General features: G+C 34.1%; 2 protein-coding genes and 2 pseudogenes across 2 annotated transcripts; 2 read left to right on the top strand and 2 right to left on the bottom strand.

Moving 5' to 3' along the window:
- Positions 1 to 699: 699 nt before the first annotated feature.
- LOC120116443 (U4/U6.U5 small nuclear ribonucleoprotein 27 kDa protein-like) lies at positions 700 to 1,907 on the top strand. The gene is made up of 2 exons (XM_039136947.1): positions 700 to 1,452; positions 1,829 to 1,907. The coding sequence occupies exon 1, from the start codon at positions 802 to 804 to the stop codon at positions 1,420 to 1,422; it is 621 nt and encodes a 206-aa protein (XP_038992878.1). The 5' UTR covers positions 700 to 801; the 3' UTR covers positions 1,423 to 1,452; positions 1,829 to 1,907.
- A 1,455-nt stretch (positions 1,908 to 3,362) lies between these two features.
- On the bottom strand, positions 3,363 to 5,933 carry LOC120116442 (annotated as a pseudogene).
- A 4,224-nt stretch (positions 5,934 to 10,157) lies between these two features.
- LOC120116458 lies at positions 10,158 to 14,504 on the bottom strand (annotated as a pseudogene).
- A 7,372-nt stretch (positions 14,505 to 21,876) lies between these two features.
- LOC120116451 (auxin-responsive protein IAA33-like) lies at positions 21,877 to 22,703 on the top strand. The gene is made up of 2 exons (XM_039136953.1): positions 21,877 to 22,387; positions 22,507 to 22,703. Exons 1-2 carry the CDS (start codon positions 22,014 to 22,016, stop codon positions 22,583 to 22,585), a joined length of 453 nt encoding a protein of 150 aa, XP_038992884.1. The 5' UTR covers positions 21,877 to 22,013; the 3' UTR covers positions 22,586 to 22,703.
- The last annotated feature ends 1,763 nt before the right edge of the window (positions 22,704 to 24,466 follow it).

Genomic DNA, 24,466 nt, shown 5'->3' with positions numbered 1-24,466 from the left:
ACCGTCTCCATGGTAATTCATAAAATTGTTTCTGCTATTATTCAGAGCATCCTCAAGAGACCTCTCTAATTCTCCATATTTACATGTAATGTATTGATCTCTTTATCACGTCTATAAGACTCCCTTTCCTATTAAAAAACATAATAAGATAAATTAACTAATTTTCAAATAACAAAATTTTGTTATGGATGAGTGAAACTCAGTTCGATTTATAAAAAGTTTAATTTTTCTTACTCGAGTTGATGCTGAGAAACTCAATTCAACTTGTAATTTCATAAACTTGAATCGTATTGAAGAAAAAAATTGAGTTATTAATTAGGACTCGAATAATTCACAAATTTTAATAATTAATTAATTGATCTTTAAATTTGAGTCAATTAACATTAAAAAATTATAAATTTTTATAATTAAATTTAAATAAAAAATTTAAATAACTCAATTTAACTTAAATTTTATAAATTATATTTAACTTTACAAAAGTTTAAATAGAATTTAAATTATAAAGCAAGACTCTAATTTAAAAAAATTTATTACTCAATTGAATTTTGACCCAAAAATTGATTGATAAATAAATTTCTTTAAAATCTTTTCCGACCTGAAATTTTAAGAATCAATTGAAACCCAAATAAATTTAGTGGATTAATTCAGTGATAAGCAAACATCCTTCCCTCTACACGAATAAATTGAACCCTACTTTAAATTATTTTGTTCTACTTGGAAAATCACTGGGTTTTCCCGTTCTTCTAATTCCCTTCGCTCACTGGGCGCCATCCCTTCCTTCAACCACCGCTATCCTCTGCAATGTCAGACCGACGCGAGAGGGACCGAGACCGTGACCGCGATAGAGAACGCAGACGAGACAGAGATACTCTCGACCGAGAGCGAGACAGAGATAGAGAACGAGAAAGGGAACGGACGCGCAGCAAGAGATCTCGCACACCGGAGCGTACCCGATCTCGTCACACACGCTCTTCTACGCGTTCCCCTGACCGTGAGCGGTACCGTTCACGCTCCCGTTCTCATACGCGCTGCCCGGAACGCTCCTCCCACCGTCATCCCCGGCACCGAACACCATCGACTGAGCCCCCTAGAAAACGTCACCGCAACGAAAGCGAGGAAAGGGAGAAGGATAGCCAAAAGGCCGTGTCGGATTTTGTGGAGGATATAGCTAAAGAGCAGCAGAAAAAGAAAGAAAACATTAATAATGAGAATGAGAATGGGGATGTGGATGCAGGAGAGGAGGATGAGATGGAGATGATGAAGAAGTTAGGGATTCCAGTTGGTTTTGATTCCACCAAAGGGAAACATGTACCTGGAGCTGATATCAGTGGAGTTAGGGCTGTGACTAAGCGGCAGCCCAGGCAGTATATGAACCGAAGGGGTGGGTTTAATCGTCCATTGCCTGCGGAGGTTAACCGCTAGAATGGATTAGTGGATGAAAGCATTTTCAAGGTTAGGGTTTTTGCTATTGTGATTGCTAATTTGGATTCCATGCTATTGTATAAGTGAATGCTCGTTAGTTTATTGAGCTCTGAATTGTTTAAGTTATTCTGTTCGATTTTTAATTCATACTAGTCTTACTATATGGAGTACTAATGTTTAAACTAACTATCCTAAGAAAATTCAGGATGTTCTGCTTACTGACATTTAGTATTATAGTTCCATTAGAGTTACTGTGAAACCCAAGTTGTTTCTCTACTGAATAACAATTCCTATTGGTTTTAGCATAATTTAGGATTTAGAAGCTCAGTAACCCTACTACGACTTTGTGTATTTGGGTATATATTATTTTTTCAAACTGCCTATCCCAAGTTGCTCTTGCATACAGGGCAGTCGTCTTCCTAGAACTGGGATTGGTCATCCATTTTGAGGGCCGCTGGCATGAAAAGCAAGGCTAAGATTGCTTTTCATTTCCCAAAATTTTGCAAACAATTTCTCCGAACATAAACACACTAGTCTTTGAACATCAACCTGAAATTTTCCTCTTTATGTGAACACCGTTGAATTGCACAGAAGAACGTACTAGCATCATATTAGCTTTCCAACTTTGTGGGTTCTCAAATTGCTTACACCTATTGGTTGTTTTCTTTTTATCTTCAAAGTAGTATCCTGTTATTTATTATATTGAATGCATATGAAGTAGTTTTGATTTATCATATTTCCCAAGGTACTCATGTTGGACATGTATCTCTGATGTCTCAAAATGGATGAGACTTTCACTCTTGCGTTTGAGCAAAACAGCTCATGAATCCTTTTCCAGTCTGAGCTAACAACCAATCACTTGGATAGATATCATATTGAATGTGTTTCTTTAGGAAAAGTATCATCTTGAATACTCTATACAAGTCTGAGCAACGCAGACTAATTTTCTAGTTCACTCCGAGGGATTAACGAACTTAAGATTTTAATTTGTTACTTTGTTATATATATGGAGATGAATTGTAATATTTTATTGATTTAAAGTTATTTCTGGTATTTTACATTTATAGTAGGGTTTAGGATCATACTTTGGTTTGCTCATCCCGTTGGGTTTTGTTGTAAGTTACATTTGTTTGTTTACTATTTGTAGTGTACAATTTTATTATAGTCCTATGTCGACTAGGAATCTGTATAAAACCAATATACTCTCGCTATTGGGAGGTATTTTTTATCTGATAATTTCCAGTGTTACACATTGTGGTTGCGTGATCCAATCAACTTTAAGCGACTCATATGGAACCTTTGGTTCTAATTGTTGTCTAATGCAATCTGACCTAGATGTGAAGCTTAGGGATGTTCCCTCATTATCTTTTATTTGTTCAATTTTTCTATGCTTAGGGATGTGAAATAAATGATCTTATTAATTACTACTAGGATCTAATGCTTAATAAATGGGAATGTTCATCACTAATTAGTTTGAGTCGAGTCGAACTAATTGATACTCGAGATGACTCCTTTACAGCCCTAACTGGTGATCACGCTATATGCCCTTCCCGCATACGCCAACTCGGAGGCAGTCTTTACCGCCATATGTACCAATTTTTACCCAATCATCTGTATTATGTTAACGACTTAATTGACATACACAATAAAATATTCATAGTATATATAATTGTTTTATTCATTTATAATATTTATAAATAATGTGTCCATATTATGTAAATATAAATAAATAAAGTAGCTGTAAGTAATAGAAAATTTCTTTTGAAAAATACACTACTTTATATAAGACTTAACGTAAATCTCCCTTATTTACTTAAAACAAAGAAAAGGACTCAAAGGTCCTTCAATTAACTAAAGAACTTGAGTTGGTCCTGTCCGATGATATGACCGTCATTCCAATCTCACTTCTTTTCATTCCAGTTTTCAGCCTTTGCAATGTTTATTATCCACAGTTTTCTTATGTATGTGAGCTGCTGAGCTCATTCCATGCCGAAAATTGGTTTCTGGAACACTGAGAGGCTTGGCTTTGCAGTTTGATAGGAGAATGAAATGATTGTTCAATATTCCAGTTACCATACCCAGAAGAGTTATCGTCACCATTGTTGTTACTTGAGACGATCGGTGCTGCAAATGGGAGGGAATTAGTACAAACAACACCCTCTTGTTTTTGTTGCTGCTGCTCCACATTACCATCGCCATTGAGTAACCCTGTAGAATTTCCTCCATAACTCAAACTGTATCCGCTAGGACTGGTGAAACCATATCCATTGTTTGATGGCTGATGAAGCATACTAGTGTTCTTGGCAGTGCTCAAGGAAGTAGCAGTGTTACTGAATCCGAAAACATTGGACCAGTAATTGGATGAGTCTTGCTTGATGGGAATTGCAATGCCTGATGATGATACTGAGTGATCTCGGTCCTCGTCGTTGCTCTTACTATCGGAAGCTGAATCAGAGCAGTTTATGGATTTGTTGCCGAGTCCTCCAATGGGAAGATTGCTGTTCGCAATGCTTTTTACATCATAGCGACTCATGTCAAAATTTGTAACTGCATTTAGGCCTCTAAACTTGATTGCTGCAATATCGTAAGCTTCGGCTGCTTCTTCTTGGGTGCCTGCAAAACAAATATGTTTCATTTTACAGATTTGTTCCATTTTAAAAAATAAAAATAAATTGAGAAAACAAAGAACTAACTAAATGTGCCAAGGTAGAGATCTTTGTTGCCTGCAACTCTTCCAATTCTTGCTTGCCATCTACCATGTTGATGATGCCTGAGATATAAATTTAAAAAGGCTAAATTGGGGCATACCACCAATATAATAGATCCTATTCTTATATAATTTACAAACCGAAACGCTAAAACATGCAAGTGCGAGCGAGCACATACACCGAACCTTGTGACACCTCTGTAAATCGAAGCACCCCTAGAAAATCCACTACTTTTCCTGAAATACAGAATTGATCAAGAAGAAAGCTTAATCTTGGTATGAACAGACCAAGAAAACTATATAGCGAAGTAGATCAACATCTAAAGCTAATGCATTGAATACATTTTAATCATTCGATAAAAATTTACCTTCGGAGAGAAGCAACAAACTCTTGCCTAGTCATGTTCTTCATGTCTGCTAGTTCTTTCTCGTAGTTAGAAATCTAAAAATGAGAAAAATATTAATAAGATTGAAAAGAAACAGAACAACATGCAACGCCAGAATCTGATAAATGTTGCTTACTGGGAAGTTTGTAATCGTGGTCGGACCCCAGTATTTGAGAGCCGCAAGATCATAAGCTCTTGCTGCTTTATCTTCCTTGTCATAGCCACCTAATTCGAAGAAAAGAAAATGAAAGCGAAAATCTTCATAATAAGCTGAAGTTGACGACGCCATATCCATGCGAAGGAGAAGAATCTACTGTTTATAGTTCTAAATAGCAGTTGCAGTCGCGGTTGTTATGACCCAATTTATTTCTAAATTGCAGATGCGGTCGTGGTGTCACGGTGACCTTAAAAAAGGTTTCGAAGCGGTACCATGCTACTGTTACAATAACCGATATCTAACATCCAACAGTATGATGATCAAGAAGAATAGAAACTTACCCAGATAAACTGGAAAGACAATGATAAAGAATTTGGGCATCCATGGAAGTAATCATTCGTCATGTACATGCCAAAAAAAGAGCCACCAAAAGCATATTAGAATCCTCAAACATTTGCAATACTAATGCCAATACTAACAATCAAGCATGCATGATTAATCAGTAGGATAGTTCATTTCAGCAATTAAAAAATCATAAAAAAAATTACAAGATAAATAAATGGCAAAAAAGATGTTGGTATTACCTTGCCTTCCTTTCCTACTTTGGCCTTCTCTTCTACAACTATTGTCCCACAAGTGAGCTTCATACCTCCCGGTCCATCTATGCCTAAACCAAACGAAAAGAACAAGCTTTTTACCATTAATTCCACACTATCAGTTTTAAAAAGATATTATCTTTGTCATATATTGACCTGGTTACACCCCGGAAGATAGAGGTACGTTGGCCGAAAGTATCAACGGCTCTTTTAGGTGCATGATCAGCTGCAGTAGGCACCTGCTGCTGTTGTTGCTCCCGAAGAAAATTAGCAGCAATGATTTTTAGCTCAGAGTCGTATAAGTCGGGTGTATTATGAGGAAGAGGCGGATGTGGTTGGGGTGAACCGCCAAGAAAATCCTCGAGTTTTGGGCCGCCTTTGAACACAGATGAGTCTGTTGCACCAGCGGAGGTACTTCCTGGACCTTCACCGCCACCATCTTTTTCTGCTGCTTGAAAGAGACGGTAGTTAGAAGGAGAAGAGAGGAGCTGGTGGTGGTGGTGGTGGCGGGTGGAAGAAGAATAATCCATCTTGATAATATGGGTGGAGATTCCAAAGGAGGAGAGAGAACAACAACTAGCAGTTGCAGCAGGAGTCTGTGCAATTAGAAAAGGAAAGGGAAAGTTAAAGAGAGAAAGTGATGAAACCATGAGAGAGATGAATCAAACACTAATAAAGCTGAAAGTAGAGGAAGATGAATGTTAATGAGAGAGAGAGAGAGAGAGAGAGAGAGAGAGAGAGATGGAGCATGCACGAGCATCGAGGTATGTGATTTGAATATATAATATATATAAAGAAAGAGAATGAATGAGGCAGATGGATTGGGATAGGGAAAGGGATAGACTTTGCATTAAGGCTGCAACATGCATCCCCAGATGGAAGCATTTTATGGGATCTCTGGGCGGTCTCCCTTCTACCCATATCAAATATTATTTTTTATTGCCCTACCGTTTCCATGGCTTAATTCAGATTAATTTAGATAGACTTTTTTAATGAATATTTTTTTATCTACATAAGAACTCGAATATATTAAAATAATATTAATTTAATTACTACTTTAATTAATCTCTATTGATTTATTAAATATTATTGCTAATCCTTAATATATTTAAAAATTATATTAATTAAAAATTATATATAAATAATATTTATTTGATATAATAAATTTAAAACTATAATATTTAATTAATATAAAATTTAATAAAGTAAAGAAATATATTTCATATTTGTTAGGTGTTATTAAGTCTTCATATATAATATTTTAAATATATTCGATTGATTGAAGGTAAGATATATAGACACATATCATCATTCTCACCCAGTTTACTTTGATTTATACTAACATGTATTTTTAACAGATATTGAGAGAATTTTTATTTATTATTTTTACAAAATGTATATATTTTACTCCTTATTTTTATTTCCTTCTCCATATTTCTCATTTCGGTTCAATTCTTCTTATAACTATTCTGTTTTGATTTCGATGCTTTTCAAGTCTTCTATTTTAGCCCATATTACTAAACAAAGGTCGTCGATAATTGATGTCGATTTTATCTACATGTTTTTTAAGTAATAACTGACAACTTTGAGAAAAGTTGTTGAGCAACTCTGTTCATTTTAGTTTATTTTTACAATTGTGATTACCTCTTTTAAAGTTTCATCTTTTGTGTTTACTTTTAATATATGCATCACAAATTTTATTAAAATCAGTTTTAATTTAGACAATCCTCTCTTATTAGATCATATTAAATAAGTTTTTGTAAAACGTTCATATTAACATGTCTAAGTTTTTTATGTCATAACTAAGAATCGTGTTCGTTTTTAGCCACTAAACACACATTAGAAATACTACTATCATTAGATACACCATGTGTATATTTAATATTCTATGACCCACAAACATATTCATGTTAGATGTAATGTCTATTTTACAATCATTATACTCAAATATAATATTGTATCATTTATCATATAATTGACTTATGCTTAACAAATTGTGTTTTAAACCATTGGTATATAACACATTTTCAATGAAGAATAGAAAATTTATTATCAATTGAACGTTCAATACGACCCATGGAGTTGTCACCAAGTGTTATTACTCCGTTTTGAGGATTTAGTTCATGAATTTAAACTTGTATTTTTTTTTACTTTATAGCAATGCTCTTCCTCCTATAAATATATATTTTGATTTTTGGTATTTAAATTCTTTGGGTCCATAAACATTAGTTCCTAATAATATAGTTTCCTTAAGTATCCATTTAATTAGTATATCTTCGTTTTAGTAGCTACGAGTTATTTGGGGACCTATATGCTACTAATTAACAATCTTTTCATTTGAGGTTCTTTAGAGATCTCTATATTTGTTATAACTAAAGCTATTTTTAACATAGTTAAATTTTGAATTTTGTTTTTTAAATATTTTTGCACTAACTTCACTAAATGAAGTTTTAAGATCATCAAATTTTTTCCCCCGATGATTATCATGAAATTCTAAAAATAAATTGTATATGTCTTGATTTTTCTTTTTAAATTCACCAATTTTAATGAGCATTTCCTTAATTTTACTTTCAAGTTCATTATTAATTTTGAAAAAAAAATCTTTTTTATTATTAAAATATTTTTTGTGCTTTGAAAACATGACATCGAGTTACAAAGCTAATTCATCATGTCTTCTGAAATTCATCAAACATATAATCAACTAAAATATAAGATCAAACAAGGGTCATACTTTGAGAATATATGATATAATTAACTTCAGATATTTTGAACCCAATGTATTATCTCAATTATAAAAGTGAATCTTACTAATTTTAGGACTTAGGTTCAAACAATTATATCTACAATATATTGTCAATCAACTATGAAAATTCTACATAAATATTACCTTGTGATCACATCAAGTTATTCAAAAAAAAAAGTTTGTATAAATATTTTAGTTAATTGTTTCATAACTATTTAAAATTATTGATAATATTATATTTAAATAAATTCTTGAAAAAATTAAAATGCAATTTTATTACATTCAAGGGTAATACAGGAACCTTGTGTTAACAGTTTGCAACTAAGGCCACAAATTAATAAGGATTAGAACTAAATATTAAGAAACCCTAACCCTAATTGGTGCAATATATCATAACTAAAATGACCATTTCATCAATCCCTTAGCAAACCTACGTAAACTTGATGGATTAGATGAACCATTATTACTATTGTAAGAAGAGGTGGACGCAGATGAGGATGACGAGCATGACCTCGAGTGATCCGACGACGGATTGACAATAACATCGGGAAACTCGAAACTTTCCGGTTCATTACTGCCTTGGCCATTAGACGTAATATCATCGTTACCCGACTGAGAACATCCTCGATAGCCCTTGTGATTACCCTTGATAACCCTTTTGTCTCGACGATGATTCTTTCGAGGTTTAATCCAAAAGCACGACGTGACGGCCATGTGGTCGGCAGCGAAGGCAGGGATCACTAATGTTTGGCTCTCAACAGCCGGACACGGCTTGATCAAAGGTGGAAGAGTCTCCGGTCGAGGATGCTTCGGAGTTCCGGGCATCATTTCCCAATTGAAAGGAATCGACACAGCGTTTTCAGTATCCAACATGTGCATGGATTGCTCCTTAACAGATTTTCTTGCAAGAATTTTCTTCAAAAATGTATTATCAACATGATCAACCTCGCACAAAGAATCTATTTTTTCTTCAATAATATTTTTTTCACATTCCATATTTTTTTTTTTGCTTATTTTTCTCTCTAATGTGTGAATGAATCCAGTTTATAATTTATAGAGATTAAATGATATAATTGGATAGTCTATGTATTCTATCATAATTATTGATAAATTTCCGAAAAATCTTTTCAAATCCATAATTGACCTTAAAATAATCCTCGATTGATATTCAATTTACTATACATAGAAATAAATGTTTTTTAAAGGGAACTTTTGTTTTTTTCCTCAAATAATTCAAGATTATATGATTGTGTTCTTTAATATTATATGGTAATATAATAAAAATAAGTATACCTTTAGTTTCGTATTACTTAATTACTAATTAGTTTAAGATAGATGATTTTAGTGCCGGTTAACAACTACTTCATCACCGGCTACGATTCTCCGTCCAAATCAGAAAAGGTTAACCAACTACAGCCGTCTTGACCCATCTATTCCTGCCAACAACAAAAACTATCCTTTAATTGATTTATTTCTCACAATTTAATTTTTAAAAGTATGCACGAACCAAACAACTTCAGTGGTTAAAGAACTGTTGTTATTCCCTGAGGTCTCAACTTCAGTGCTTGTAACATGTTTAACTTTTGACATAATGATTGCATAGGAGTGCTTCTTGAGCCTTCATTGAGCTTGATGAAACTATTTAAATGGTCTCTAAATAGTTATCATGAACTTAATCTTAACAACTTCAAAGGAAAATGATTTTAACAATTAACATAATATAATATTTTAATATCAATATTCTTGGTTAATTTTAAATGATGCATTTAAAAGATGTGATCATCATGGGTACTTACAATTTGTGCTTCAAAAGACTTAATTATGGCAACAAGCTATGATGCACAGCAGGCAGCATTCTTTTGCTTGAAGCTAGAATGTGATACAAATAGATAAAGAGTTCTCAAAAAGCATACAATTTACAAATACATGCGAAGATTCATAAAAACTAATTACTTCAACACTACAGGCTTCAGAATAACCAACACCAGTTGATCTCATAATCCGAAAATGCAGACTGGACCTTAGTCTTCCTAAGCTATGCCCCCTGAAAAATCAAGACGATCGAAGTACGAATTCGAGTAGATTTTAATTGAATAGATTTAATTTAATAGTTTCTATCATATCTCTCATGACACTTCTCAAGTCAAAACAAGAAGGAAAGAGTTTAAGTTTAGACTCAGTAGTTCAGATGTCAATCTAGCATTACCTCAGCTGGTGATGCAATAATAGATTCCCTGTTCAAATTTAAATGGTAATCTCAGTTCCTTCCGTCATTACACAAACAATTAAAAACATATCTTATTGAACAAGACAAGAAGAAGATTACTACCTTGGTCTGTCTGCCTTAGCAAGATGTTTGGACATAATGGATGCCTGCAATAAGACCCCATGTCATATTTATGCCTATATCTAACAATTATAACAACTACAAAAAGTGGATAATTATATATACACGTCAAATAAAACATCAATATATATATAGGGGCAGGGTCCAGTTACACAACATAAAACTTTTTAGTTTTACACGTTTTTAGGATCATTTGATGATAGACAGTTGAGATTAATAGAAGGAAATGATAATACATTCACTAGAATAATAAAACAAGGAGATAATATCAGCCATCTATTCTCACTCATCTAACGATCTTAAAAATGTGTAAAACACCAAAAAGGAACAAAATGGATAGCTAAGTTTTAAAATCTCTTTTAACATCAAGGGGAAAAAGGATTCCATTAGCAGACTATACACTAAGAATGCTTGACCGTCAAATAGATATCCTGTTTGGCCATAAACCATTAGAATCAAAATGTGGATTAAAACAAATTGATATGCACAACTATAACACCAAGAGGATGTCAATTATGTTGGCATACATCAAAAATTAGAACCCCTAGCTCTATTTGTATAAGGGGGGGAAATTACCGAACTGAGATCCTTCCAAATTCTATCATTAGTTTACTTTGATATGTAGGACTAGAAATGCAAAATGCTTGATTGTTCATCTAGGAAAATATGATCACATTATGCATCTAATATGCAAACTAACTAATTAACACACGGCACATGTTTTCTGATTGGCAAAACTTGGCTACCTGCTCCTGGATTATGCTCCTCGCTTCAACAAGTTGAGCTTCAAGCTCAAGCTCCCTCTCTGTTGCTTCAGAAGTGACTACTACACCTTTTTGCGCATCCTGTAATTGAACCATTCTCTCCTTGAAAAACAAAAAGAAGAGTCATCAACACATCCATTATACGAGTTAATAACTGTGTAACTCAATTTAACAGATAAAATACTTTTACAGAAGCCACCTTAATGCGGAGACTTTCTTCTATTTGATCTCTAGCCATGTGAAAATGAAGATCAAAGACATCCCGAACAAAATAACCTAAACAGCTTAGAAGCAGTACTGGAAATCAGCAATTTTGCATCATTTAAGTCATACCTGCCCGCCTGCCCATTGGAGATTGGGATGGATCATTTTCATGTCTTTCACTAAAAGGAAAAGATTGCTTTGGCATCCCATTAGGAGCATTGAAGAAATCCCGCATATCTACCTGTAACCCAAGCTGCTGTCAGAATTCATGGGTACAAACTAAATGAGGAAAACTGAATAGCAGGAGCCAGGAACAAGAAACAATATTTAAAAGTTAATTCAAATACCACACAAAAGATCACGCAATATTGGAGAAAGGATATCTATAATAATTCCTCTATCGGACTACTCTCCCTCATGAAACTGTTATGATGCTTACAAGAATAATGATGCTCCACGGAAATGATAATTGAGACAGTTGCAGTAACATGCTTTTCTTGGGATATTTCAAGGAAATATAATACCCAACTCCTATATGAGTGACTACAGAAGCGATACTAGATCAAGGCTTGCCAATAAAATAGCATCATGAATTCATGATACTCTGGGTCTGGGCAGAGTTGTACCGCCACATTGAATTTCCCCAGTAATAAGGGCAGCACTCATCATTAAAATCATTGACCAAGGAACATTCTCATGTTTCTTCCATTCTTTTATGTTCCTTATGCTACCATCCATGTCCTTTCCAGATGCTCATTTTCACATTTGTCTTCCAGGAGATTATCTTATTTCATAAATTAATCTTACATGTAAAGGGCCTCAAAAAATGATACTGAGCTCAACGCTTTCACCAAAAACAGGAAAAAGGAGAAAGAACTTCCGCCAGTGAGCTGACAGCAGCACCAAACTACTATGATAACAAAGCATATATTTGCATAATTGCATTATTACTCTTAAACATATGTTAGCAGCTGTATAGGGAAAATATGCTGCAACAAGAAATCTAAAATGATTTCACATCATTTGCAATCAGTGGAGCAAAAACAAAAGGTTAATTCAGTTTCATATTTCTAAGCTTTGAATCAAACCTTAAACCAATTTAATCACTACATGCAACAGAAAAAAAGGTATATTAGCACATATGGCAAAAAACGAGGTTACTTTCCCGTCTAACCCCACTTTGCTCTGCAGCCAAACCAGATTAGCTGAATCCAACAAGGGATAAAACAGAGTAACCGTTAGGGGATTGTATGTATGAGCATATACCTGCATTGATAGCAGTAATGCTCTTAAATCGGCATTTTCCGCCTTTAATTCTTGATTTTTTGCCTCATAAGCATCCACCTGTGTGATGGCACATTGTTAAACATAATCTACTGGATGTCATAGATTCGTAATAACCAATCACCCTACATACAATCTTTTTATAGAAATTGTTGTCTGCCTTCTTCCCATTCCAAGTGCCACGTTTCCGCCCTTCTTTTTGTTTGCAAATATCATAAAATTTGTTAAAGCATTAAATTTAGATCCACTTAAGAGGTACAATTGGCACCAGCACAATTAATATAAATACCTGAAGCAAATTCATTATTTCCATTCCTGATCTTGATTCCTTCTTTTTTTTTCCATTAAGACTTGGTTCAGTCTCTCCTGCAACAGAAAATATATGTAAATTTCCTGCTTATATTTACTATTTTCTCCTCAAATGAGAAATAAATAAATAAATAAATAAATAAATAACAAAATAAGATCCTACCTGCAACTTTATGTACTCCTTTTGCTTCTTCTTCATTTCATGTATCTGTTGTGTTCTCACTTGCTTTTGTAGTATCAAATATTCTATATTGTAATAAAAACAGAATGCTCCAAACAAGTGGAGATATGCCTAACCTGATTTCCAATCACCATCCTCTGAAATTCATCTCGTTCTTGCTGTAGTTTTTCAATCTGTGTCTTAAAAGATGCTGAATTTTTGGCTTCCTAATTCATAAAGCACTATCATAAATTACTTAATTTAAAAAATATATATTTTTTGGTATGATTCATGTCCATTTTACTGTCCATACTTGGGGTGCGTGGCTAGCCCCTTCCAATAATGTCATCTCCAAGGTTCAAACCAGGGTTCTCTCCTTGGGAGTGCAATGTGCCTTACTATTGCACCCAACACTTGTTGGCTACTTAAATATGAATTCAAACTAACTCAATCTGGCATCCTAAACATATAGCAGTACCATAAATAAAAAAATTACAAAAAAGGATATAAATGAAAAGTTCCAAACCGTTCTAGAAATTGTTGCTATCTCTCTATCTTTCACTTGCAACTGTGCCTCAAGCCTCTCAACTTTTGCCTCTAATCTGGAGATATCTGATGATAATCTACATGAAAAGGAAAAAGGGGAAACAATGAATAATAATCTAATGCTATATTTGGGAACAGGAACTTGAAAGTTTATGATTGGATTTCATTCACTATAGAAATTGTGAAGATGAAATGCATACATTATTACATTATATATAAATTAGTTAAGATTCAATACGATTATATATTTGAAATGTATGGAAAAAAATGAATTTCAAATTCACAAATGCACATATAGGTATTTCAAATTCACCCCTAATAAACATCTAACAAATACATACATTTAGAAAGAAAAATAAAAGAATTACCGTTGCCTTTGCTCATTAGCAGGTTCTCTAAAATCTATGTCGCGCTGCCTCTGCTGCAACAATTAATATATGCAACTGCAAGTCCTCGCGACCGAAACCTATCAATTACCAAAAAAAAATCCTTAACTTTTGATCAATTATTTAAAAAAAACCAATTTAGGAAAAGAAAAAGATAAACACACTGGATCGTTGGCAAAGAGATCGAGCGAAGCGGGAAAGCCAAAGGTAACGAGTGTCTGGTTCAAGTACTTTGTACAGTGGTCCAAGTTTCCAGCATCCGCAAATGTATACTCTCTGAAACACAACAGCACAACATATATAATGAAAAGAAAATTTTGTAGAAAGAAAGAAGTTTTGGTAGAAATATGGACTGACCCGATAGAAAAGGCGGATTGAGAAGGCGGCTGAGAAGAAGAAGAAGACAGTTTAAGCTACAAACAAAAAGGAAAGAATGCAAAATGTAGAGTTGGGTTTTGGGTTTCAGAAAATATAATCTTACAGGGAGATCCATGTCTGCATCTGGCATTGAAAGAAAATGGTTATCTTTTTTCTGATAAGTGAGTGAGGAAGGCGATTGATAGATATATCTATAAACTGAACCGGGGGCTGGGATTGTCTGAATTTTATAAAAAATTACATTTTTTATTGAATTTTGTTTTTGTTTAGTTTAATCTCTAAATCATTCAAATAAAAAAATTAAAAAGATTTGATCAATGACAAAAACAAATTCATGCGATGACTTGTAATACAACTATGTCACGAAAGACGAAGGCTTCCGATTTTGCTTCCCATGCTTATACAATGACTGTGATTATGGTTTTCGTTATGTGGACATTGGTTGTCACTATATCTTGTCAAGGGATGAACGAATTATTAAGAACTCGTTTTTCAATGTCGAAGTAATGGAATTGCGCTCAAAGCATTATTGAGTTATATGAGAAACTCGATGAAGGGTGGAAAACTAAAAGAAAGAGACGGTTGGGTTGTTAGCTGATATGCATAAAATGGAGAGACTCAAACATGATTTTACGAGGTTTATTGATTCTTTTCGAATCAAAGAGACCTTCATTAATTTCAAGGACATTTTTGTTGAAAGTCAAGCTATTTCGGTGCAATTAATGCACTGAAGGACAATTGTTAAAAAACTTTGGCTGCAGAAATTGTTTTCAACATTCGGTGCAGCATTTGTTGATTTTTTTAACAATGGTAAAATCTCAATTTTAGTCATTGTAATTTAGGATATTTGCAAATTAGTCCTTAAAGCTTCAATTATAAATACCCTAGCTCATTTAGCTTCAAAATCATCCCAAAGCATTCTAGCTTTCTTCCAATACTAGAGATAATTTAGAGAGTTTCTTGAGAGTTGTTTTCTCATTTTTTATCAAGAGAGAATTATCATTGTTTTCTCCTTGGTGAAATGAGAGAGGTTGTAATTCCTATTTTCTCATAGTGAAATTCTTCTACCGTTGCCCGTGGTTTTTACCCTATATTATTTAGGGGTTTTCCATGTAAATTTTTGTGTCTTCTTTATCTTCATTTTTATTTTCTCAAATTATCAGTTACGATTTTGCTCTATCCGATAGCCGTCTTATGCAACAATTTGTATCCGAGCTATATTATAGTGTAATATCTGCTTATTGTCTTTGTGGTTGCCACCAAAAGGTGGATCCTCCAACATAATAAAGTAAGAAGTTATTACCCATTCTTTGAAGGTTCCAGAGAACTATTCACGATAGTGAAATAGTGAGAGCTATCCGTAAACGAAGCAATCCGTAAACGAAGCAATGGCAACGAAATTTGATATTGAAAAGTTCAATGGGAGAAATTTCTCATTGTGGAAATTGAATATGAAGGCCATCCTGAGAAAAGACGGTTGTCTAGCAGCTATTAGCGAAAGGCCAGTAGATTTCACATACGACAACAAATGGATCGAAATGGACGGAAATGTTATGGCAAACTTTCATCTAGCATTAGCAGATGAAGTATTGTCAAATATCGAGGAGAAGAAGACAGCTAAGGAGATATGAGATCATCTCACCAAATTGTACGATGTCACATCGTTGAACAATAAAATTTTCCTTAAGAGAAAATTGTACACTCTCCGTATGCCAGAATCTACTTCAGTGATGGAGCACTTAAATACACTGAACACTTTATTTTCCCAGCTTACATCTTTAAGTTGTAAAATAGGAGAACAAGAACGTGTTGAACTTCTACTTCAAAGTCTACCGGATTCGTATGATCAACTCATCATCAACTTGACAAACAGTAATGTCACCAGTCTAGTCTTCGATGACGTTGCAGCTGCTGTTCTACAAGAAAAAAATCGGCGCAAGAATAAAGAAGACAAATAAGTAAACCTGCAACAAGCAGAAGTGTTGACAACGATGAGAGGGAGATCAACAGAACGTGGCCAAAGCAGTAGTCACAAACATGGTAGATCGAAGTCGAGAAGCAAGAAGAATTTAAAGTGCTACAACTGTGGAAAGAAGGGTCACTTGAATAAGGATTGTTGGAGTCTCAATAAAAACTCCAATCCACAAGGCAATACCGCAAACACTTTAGATGATGGAGATGTTTTATGCTGTGAAGCGTCAACTACCGTGGAAGGCAGAAAAAGATTTGCAGATATATGGCTCATTGATTCGGGAGCAACATATCACATGACCTCAAGAAGAGAATAGTTCCATCATTATGAACCAGTCTCAAGAGGATCTGTGTATAGTTGCAATGATCATGCCTTAGAGATCGTTGGCGTTGGAACCATCAAATTGAAGATGTATGATGGAACAATTAAAGTTGTTCGAGATGTGCGGCATGTGAAAGGCTTGAAGAAAAATTTATTATCCTATGGATTGTTGGATAATAATGCAAGCAAGATTGAAACACGGGAATGAATAATGAAGGTGTTCCGTGGAGCGCTTGTGGTACTGGAAGACGAAAAAATAGCTGCAAACTTGTACATGCTGAAGGGAGAGACTTTGGTAGAAGCAGAAGCCTCTGTTGCCTCATGTAGTTCAGATTCGACAATGCTATGACATCAGAAACTTGGACACATGTCAGAACAAGGAATGAAAGTCCTTGTGGAGCAAAAGCTACTTTCAGGCTTAACAAATGTATCACTTCCTTTGTGTGAGCATTGCATAACAAGTAAGCATCACCGGTTAAAATTCAACACATCAAATTCTAGAGGCAAAAGTGTTCTAGAATTAGTTCATTCTGACGTATGGCAAGCACCCGTTACATCCCTAGGTGGAGCAAAATATTTTATCTCTTTTATTGATGATTACTCCAGGAGATGTTGGATGTACCCTATTAAGAAGAAGTCAGATGTATTTTCAACTTTCAAAAACTTCAAGGCGCGGGTGAAACTTGATTCTGGAAATAAGATCAAGTGTTTCAGAACAGATAATGGAGGAGAATACACAAGCGAAGAATTTGATGACTTTTGCAGGAAAGAAGGCATCAAAAGACAGTTCACAGTGGCGAACACTCCTCAACAAAATGGAGTGGCAGAGCGGATGAACTGAACCTTGTTAGAAAGAACAAGAGCAATGTTGAGGGATGCAAGCCTAGAAAAATCATTCTGGGCAGAAGCAGTCAATACCGCCTGTTATTTGGTGAATCGAGCTCCATCAACTGCAATAGAGCTGAAGACACCAATGGAGATGTGGACTGGTAAACCAGCTGATTATTCAAACCTCCATGTATTTGGAAGTATTGTGTATGTGATGTACAACTCCCAAGAAATTTCAAAGTTGGATCCAAAATCCAGGAAATGCAAATTCTTGGGGTATGTTGATGGAGTAAAAGGGTATTGCTTGTGGGATCCCACTGCCCGCAAAGTGATCATCAGTAGAGATGTTATATTTGTAGAAGATAAACTACAAAGAAAAGAAGACGATGATAGCGCTGAAAAGTCAGAGACTACTCAGATACATGTGGAAAAAGAGTTTAAACAAGGAGATTCTTCTGAAGCAGAACCAACACATGATGAACAAGAACCAGAGAGTTCTGAAACTCCAACAACTCGTCAATCAGATCGTGTGAGAAGACGTCCCAATTGGCACTCAGGTTATGTTATAGAAGGTAATATTGCATATTGCCTTTTAACAGATGACGGTGAGCCATCAACATACCAGGAGACAATAAACAACTCAGATGCTTCACTGTGGATGATGGCGATGCAAGAAGAAATTGAAGCCCTTCATAAAAATAATACATGGGACCTTGTGCCACTACCACAAGAAAAGAAGCCAATTGGTAACAAATGGGTCTTCAAAATCAAGCGAAATGGTGACGATCAAGTTGAGAGGTATCGTGCAAGACTGGTGGTCAAAGGATATGCTCAAAAAGAAGGTATTGATTTCAATGAAATATTTTCTCCTGTGGTTCGACTAACAACAGTTCGTGTAGTTTTGGCAATGTGTGCTACATTGAACTTACATCTAGAGCAGCTAGATGTTAAAACAGCTTTTCTTCATGGAAATCTTGAAGAAGAGATTTATATGCTCCAGCCTGAAGGTTTTGAAGAAGAAGAAGAAAAGAAGAACTTAGTTTGCAGGTTGAACAAATCTCTGTACGGTCTAAAGCATGCGCCTAGGTGTTGGTATAAGAGATTTGATTCCTTCATTATGTGCCTTGGATACAACAGACTTAATGCAGACCCTTGTGCTTATTTCAAGAGGTCTGATGATAACGATTTTGTTATATTGTTGTTGTATGTGGATGATATGTTGGTTGTAGGACCCAACAAAGATCATATTGAAGAATTAAAGGCACAACTGGCTAGGGAATTTGAAATGAAGGACTTGGGATCAGCAAACAAGATTATAGGGATGCAAATTCACCGAGACAAAAGTAATAGGAAGATTTAGCTTTCACAAAAGAATTATTTGAAGAAGATCTTGTCACGATTCAGCATGCAAGATTGTAAGCCAATTTATACTCCTCTTTCTATTAACTTCAAATTATCCTCCAGTATGAGTCCTAGCAGTGAAAAAGAGAGGATGGAGATGTCTCGAGTACCGTATGCATCAGCAGTGAGAAGTTTAATGTTCGCTATGATATGCACAAGACCAGACATTGCACAAGCAGTGGGAGTGGTTAGTCGGTACATGGCGAATCCAGGCATAGAGCATTGGAATACAATAAAGATGATCTTGAGATACATCAAAGGGACCTCAAATGTTGCATTATATTACGGAGGATCAAACTTACTAATCAATGGGTATATAGATTCTGACTATGCAGGGGATTTGGATAAAAGTAAATCTACTACATGATATGTGTTCAAAGTTGCTGGTGGAGCTGTAAGCTGGGTTTCAAAATTATAGTCAGTTGTGGCTACATCCACAACAGAAGCATAATATGTAGCAGCTACACAAGCCAGTAAAGAAGCAATTTGGTTGAAGATTCTATTGGAGGAGCTTGGACACAATCAAGAGTATGTCTCTCTATTTTGTGACAGTCAAAGCGCCTTGCATCTAGCAAGGAATCCAACATTTCATTCAAGGACAAAACACATACGAGTTCAGTACCATTTCATTCGTGAAAAGGTGGAAGAAGGGACATTAGATATGCATAAGATCCATACCAAATACAACATAGCAGATTTCATGACGAAGGCGATCAATCCTGATAAATTTTCCTGGTGTCGATCCTCCTGTGGCCTGTCAGAAACGTAAGCAACATGAAGGTACAAGGTAGAAAGAATGGTGTGAAGATATGATTGTTCCAATCAAATCTTCAAGTGGGAGATTGTTGAAAGTCAAGCCATTTCGGTGCAATTAATGCACTGAATGGCAATTGTCAAAAAGCTTGGGCTGCAGAAATTGTTTTCAACATTCGGTGCAACATTTGTTGATTTTTCAATAATGATAAAATCTCAATTTTAGCCATTATAATTTAGGGTATTTACAAATTAGTCCTTAAAGCTTCAACTATAAATACCCTAGCTCATTTAACTTCAAAATCATCCCAAAGCATTCTAGCTTTCTTCCAATACTAGAGAGAATTTAGAGAGTTTTTTGAAAGTTGTTTTCTCCTTTTTTATCAAGAGAGAATTATCATTGTTTTCTCATTGGTGAAATGAGAGAGGTTGTAATTCATATTTTCTAATAGTGAAATTCTTCTACCGTTGCCCGTGATTTTTACCTTATATTATTTAGGGGTTTTTCACGTAAATTTTGTGTCTTCTTTATCTTCATTTTTTTTCTTCTCAAATTATCAGTTACGATTTTACTCTATTCGATAGCCGTCTTCCGTAACAATTTTTAATTCATCTTGTATCAAAAATATTTTCTTTCATCTTTTATTATTTTATATTTTTAATTAATTTTATTATTTTTCGAGTTAAAAATATTTTCTCAATATGATTGAGGGAGGGGTTGAAACTAGGGATGGCAATGGGTCGGGTCGGGTCGGGTTTTTGGGCCACCCGACCCGACCCGAGAAGAAAGGATTTTTCACCCGTGACCCGACCCGACCCGACGAAATTAAAGTTTCACCCGATCCGACCCGACCCGACCCGAATATATGACTTAGAAACCCGACCCGACCCGAAATAATAATAAAAAAAAATTTATTCAATGAAAACAGTGACTTAATTGAAAAAAATTATATATGGAGGGACATTATTGTAATTATCCCTAAATATATAGGATAAAATTATATATATTTTTCGGGTCGGGTCGGGTCGGATTTTTTTCACCCTAAACCCGACCCGACCCGACCCGAACAGTACATTTTAAAAAACCCGACCCGACCCGACCCGAACCAAAATTTTTTTTAAAAAAATCCGACCCGATCGGGTCGGGTCGGAACCCGTCGGATTCGGGTTGAGTTGCCATCCCTAGTTGAAACCTCTGCAACCAGTATACAAGCTTCTTCTCCTTCATTCTCGTGATTAATTTTCTCTCAAGGAAAAATATTAATTAATAATTGTCCTCTCGTTGAAGGTGATTTTCTGTCTAAATTAAAAAAGATGAATTGTAAAAATAGAGGAGATTAATTTATTTTTATCAACAATTGTATATTTATTTATTTATTTTTATAAAAAATTGAAAATGACGTGAGGCTCCCGACCGTCACGGGAGTCAAAGAAGCGAGGCGTTCGCCGACCGTAGCGCGGTCGTGTCTGTGGCCCATGCGTTTCGGTTTACAAGAATTTCTTATAATTTTGAAGAGAAGAATACTGTTTTGTTAGGTTTGCTAGTTAGTGGTTTTAATTTCTTTATTTGCCAATTAAAGCTTTATCAGCTTGCTTTAACTTCACGTACCTTATCACCTTCCCCATAAATATTATATTTTTATTTTAAATCAAAATTCTACTATATAAAAAAGTAATTTCAAGCAAAATACAGCCCAACTAATTAAATATTACGATTATGTACTCACAAAAATAAAAAATAAAAAATAAACACTAGCATTGAAGCACACGCCAGCTTTTGCAAATGCAAGCAAACATCCATCCCTTCCTTTTTTTTCTATTATTTTCGTTACAAAATAGTCATATTACACTAAAAGAAGATGGAAAATTTATATAAAAATAATATGGAAAACTAAGAAAGAGCTCAATTTTTCAGTAACTATTTGTTTTCAAATAGATTTTTATATTTTATTTCTCGTTTTAATATATTAATCACTTAATTTGAATGCAGATGTTATGAATGTTTAATTATATGAAAAATTTAATCTAAAATTATTATAAGATAATATTTATTTAAAATATTTAATTATTGATGATATAATTAACACATTATATATACAACTGTATGAATTTAAAATTTTTAAAAATAATAATAATTCATTTTTTTCTTTTTCTCCAAACATAAATCCCTACCCTTTTGGCACAGTGTAGACCAAAACCTTTTCAGCCTCTTAGCTGTACCTCCTTCCTCGGCAAGTACAACTCATTCATAATTCTCCTCCCTTTATTTATCAACTACAAAGCCAGCCACCGCCACCGGTCCCAACCCAAACTACCATTACTACTCCCTCTCCCTCAAACCACACAAACATGAACACCTTTCAATCTCAAACACAAGACGCCTCCACATTCGTCTCTTCTTCTTCTTCACCCTTAATCTTGTCGTCGAACCCTAGGCGTTTCCCTTGCCTCGATGACGACGATATTGTTTCCACGGTCATCCCTCTCGTAACCGTGGTGCTGGAAGGCCGCTCAATCTGTCAGCGCATCAGCCTCCATAGCCATGCAAGCTACCAGAGTCTCGCAAAGGCTCTCAGGCAGATGTTTGTGGTGGACGAGAACGTCGACGGTGGGATCGTCACCTCCGAGAATGATCTTGATCTTTCTAATGCAGTTCCCGGTCACCTCATTGCCTATGAAGACATGGAAAACGATCTTCTTCTTGCTGGAGACCTTAATTGGAAGTACGTCTTCAACCCAGAATTATTAGTTATTCTTCTTCTTCCTCTTCTTTTCCAGTTTTGTTTTGACTGATGCTTTAAAGATTGATATTGTATTGCATATAATGTGTGGAAATGAACAGGGATTTTGTACGTGTGGCTAGGAGAATTCGGATACTGCCGGCCAAAGGGAAAACAAGGAAAGGAAGAGGAGGGACATAGTTGGGATTTAGCATCTCTACATTTAGGACGGTCACCAAATTATTCTCACGGTTTTATTTTCGTCGTCTAATTATCTTTTTTATAATATATTTAACGTTATATTTTAGTTTTATTTAATATCCACTGTTCAAATAGTGATATTATCGTGCCACTCTAATAATAAAAAAATTATCACATCAATAAATAACCAAAATACAATATTTTATAGTTAAAATATTACGTAATATTTTAGAGTTAAAATTAATTAATAGTTGATTATGTTTATTGGATCTATCAATATATGAGTAACTATTATAATTTTATAACTAACAGAGACAATAAAGATTACTATGAAATCTTTTGACTAAGATTAGGAGAAGGATCTGAAACTATTTTTCATCTAATATTCTTTTCATTTTTATCATAGAAACAAAGAATTTTGATATCGATCAATCATCGAATAATTACTTACTATAAATTTTTATCTAAATTAGAAAAGATTAACTATCGGCGATCGATATAATTTATGGATAAAGTACACATTTAGTATTTAAATTATTACTTTTGTTTCATTTTAGTATCAAATATTTAATTTTTTAATAAAAATATACTTAACATTTAGTTTATGTTTCATTTTAGTACTTTCACCGTTAAAAATTTAACGGTGCTACATATGTGTCATGTCCTCATTAAAAAATAAAAAGTCACATCATCATAAGATAATGTCATGTCACCATAAGGAATTGTTGCTCTTTCTTAAGGTCCCGGGTTCGAGCACCAACAATGTCCGAGGTACGAGCGTTCAATGTCAAATGATTTGAGAGTTATCTTTGAACATATATTACCTTGTATTTACCCAAGATAAATTCAAATATATATATATATATATATGAAATGCAAATTGTATCTACATTCAAATTGTATTTAACAACCATGTCGAGATGATGTCAAATTCATTCTTGAAAAAATTAAACAAAAAAGAACAATCAAATGAACGATAGAGAAGATTGAAAATTTACCAAAAGATAGAGAAAACATTCTATAGGGACAGAAGAAAAAAAACATGTCATGAAGATATAATTATTAGAAATTTAAAAATAAGAGAAAAATAAAGATGTGATATTAAAAAAATAAAAAATAATAAATACCGACAATCGAAATTAACTTTAAGATTAATGTCGCTGTTGATAAATAAATCTTAAAAAAAACAATCAGCTTAAGAGGAAAAGTGAAAACCCTTTATGCTAAGCGGCTTATACTTTAGTTTTTTCTTACTTGTAAACTTTGTTCTAGTTAATGATTATTTACATATATAAAATTTGGTGTATGTCAAATAGTCTTAATGGACAAGTAATGGTTATCTTTGATGCAATTAATGATGATGTTCAAATACGAGAATCACCCCACCCCAAACACATAAGTTACTATGATTTGATAAAATAGAATATTATGTTTAATTTATAAATAATTTAAATTTAAGTAAATGATTTCATAGAGTATAAGTTTGAATAATTGGTTTCTGTAGGTTGTGTTATTAATAAGTTAAATTTATGAACATATATTATCTTATAATTATTTTAGATTATTTTAAAATATATATTATTTTTATTGAACTCATTAAATGATCTTAATTGTAAAAGAAAATATTCTACTCCTTATAATTAAGAATAGGTTTGAACAATTGCATTTGTATGATGTATGATGTATATTCGTTTCTTAATAGGTTAAGAAAATTTTGAACATATATTACCTTATACTATTAAATATATATTTAGTATGAGAGCAATCTCAGTGGTTAAAGAGATTGCTGCCCCTCAGAAACGGACGTAAAAATTTATACTGGAGAACGAACTTCTAAAATTTTAAGAGTGAACAAAAATGTATTTTCAATAGAAAATATAT

Source organism: Hibiscus syriacus, unplaced genomic scaffold (genome assembly GCF_006381635.1).
Source record: "Hibiscus syriacus cultivar Baekdansim isolate YM2019G1 unplaced genomic scaffold, ASM638163v2 tig00110295_pilon, whole genome shotgun sequence".
Lineage (NCBI taxonomy): Eukaryota > Viridiplantae > Streptophyta > Magnoliopsida > Malvales > Malvaceae > Hibiscus > Hibiscus syriacus.
The sequence above is the reverse complement of the archived record's forward strand: the minus strand, read 5'-3'. Positions and strand labels throughout refer to the sequence as shown.

What these genes read in the sequence shown, in the direction of transcription:
- LOC120116443 (XM_039136947.1), top strand. Translation starts at nt 802, where the DNA reads ATGTCAGACCGACGCGAGAGGGACCGAGACCGTGACCGCGATAGAGAA.
- LOC120116451 (XM_039136953.1), top strand. Translation starts at nt 22,014, where the DNA reads ATGAACACCTTTCAATCTCAAACACAAGACGCCTCCACATTCGTCTCT. An exon ending in GCTGGAGACCTTAATTGGAA is followed by an intron (nt 22,388 to 22,506) that starts GTACGTCTTCAA and finishes GGAAATGAACAG; the next exon opens with GGATTTTGTACGTGTGGCTA.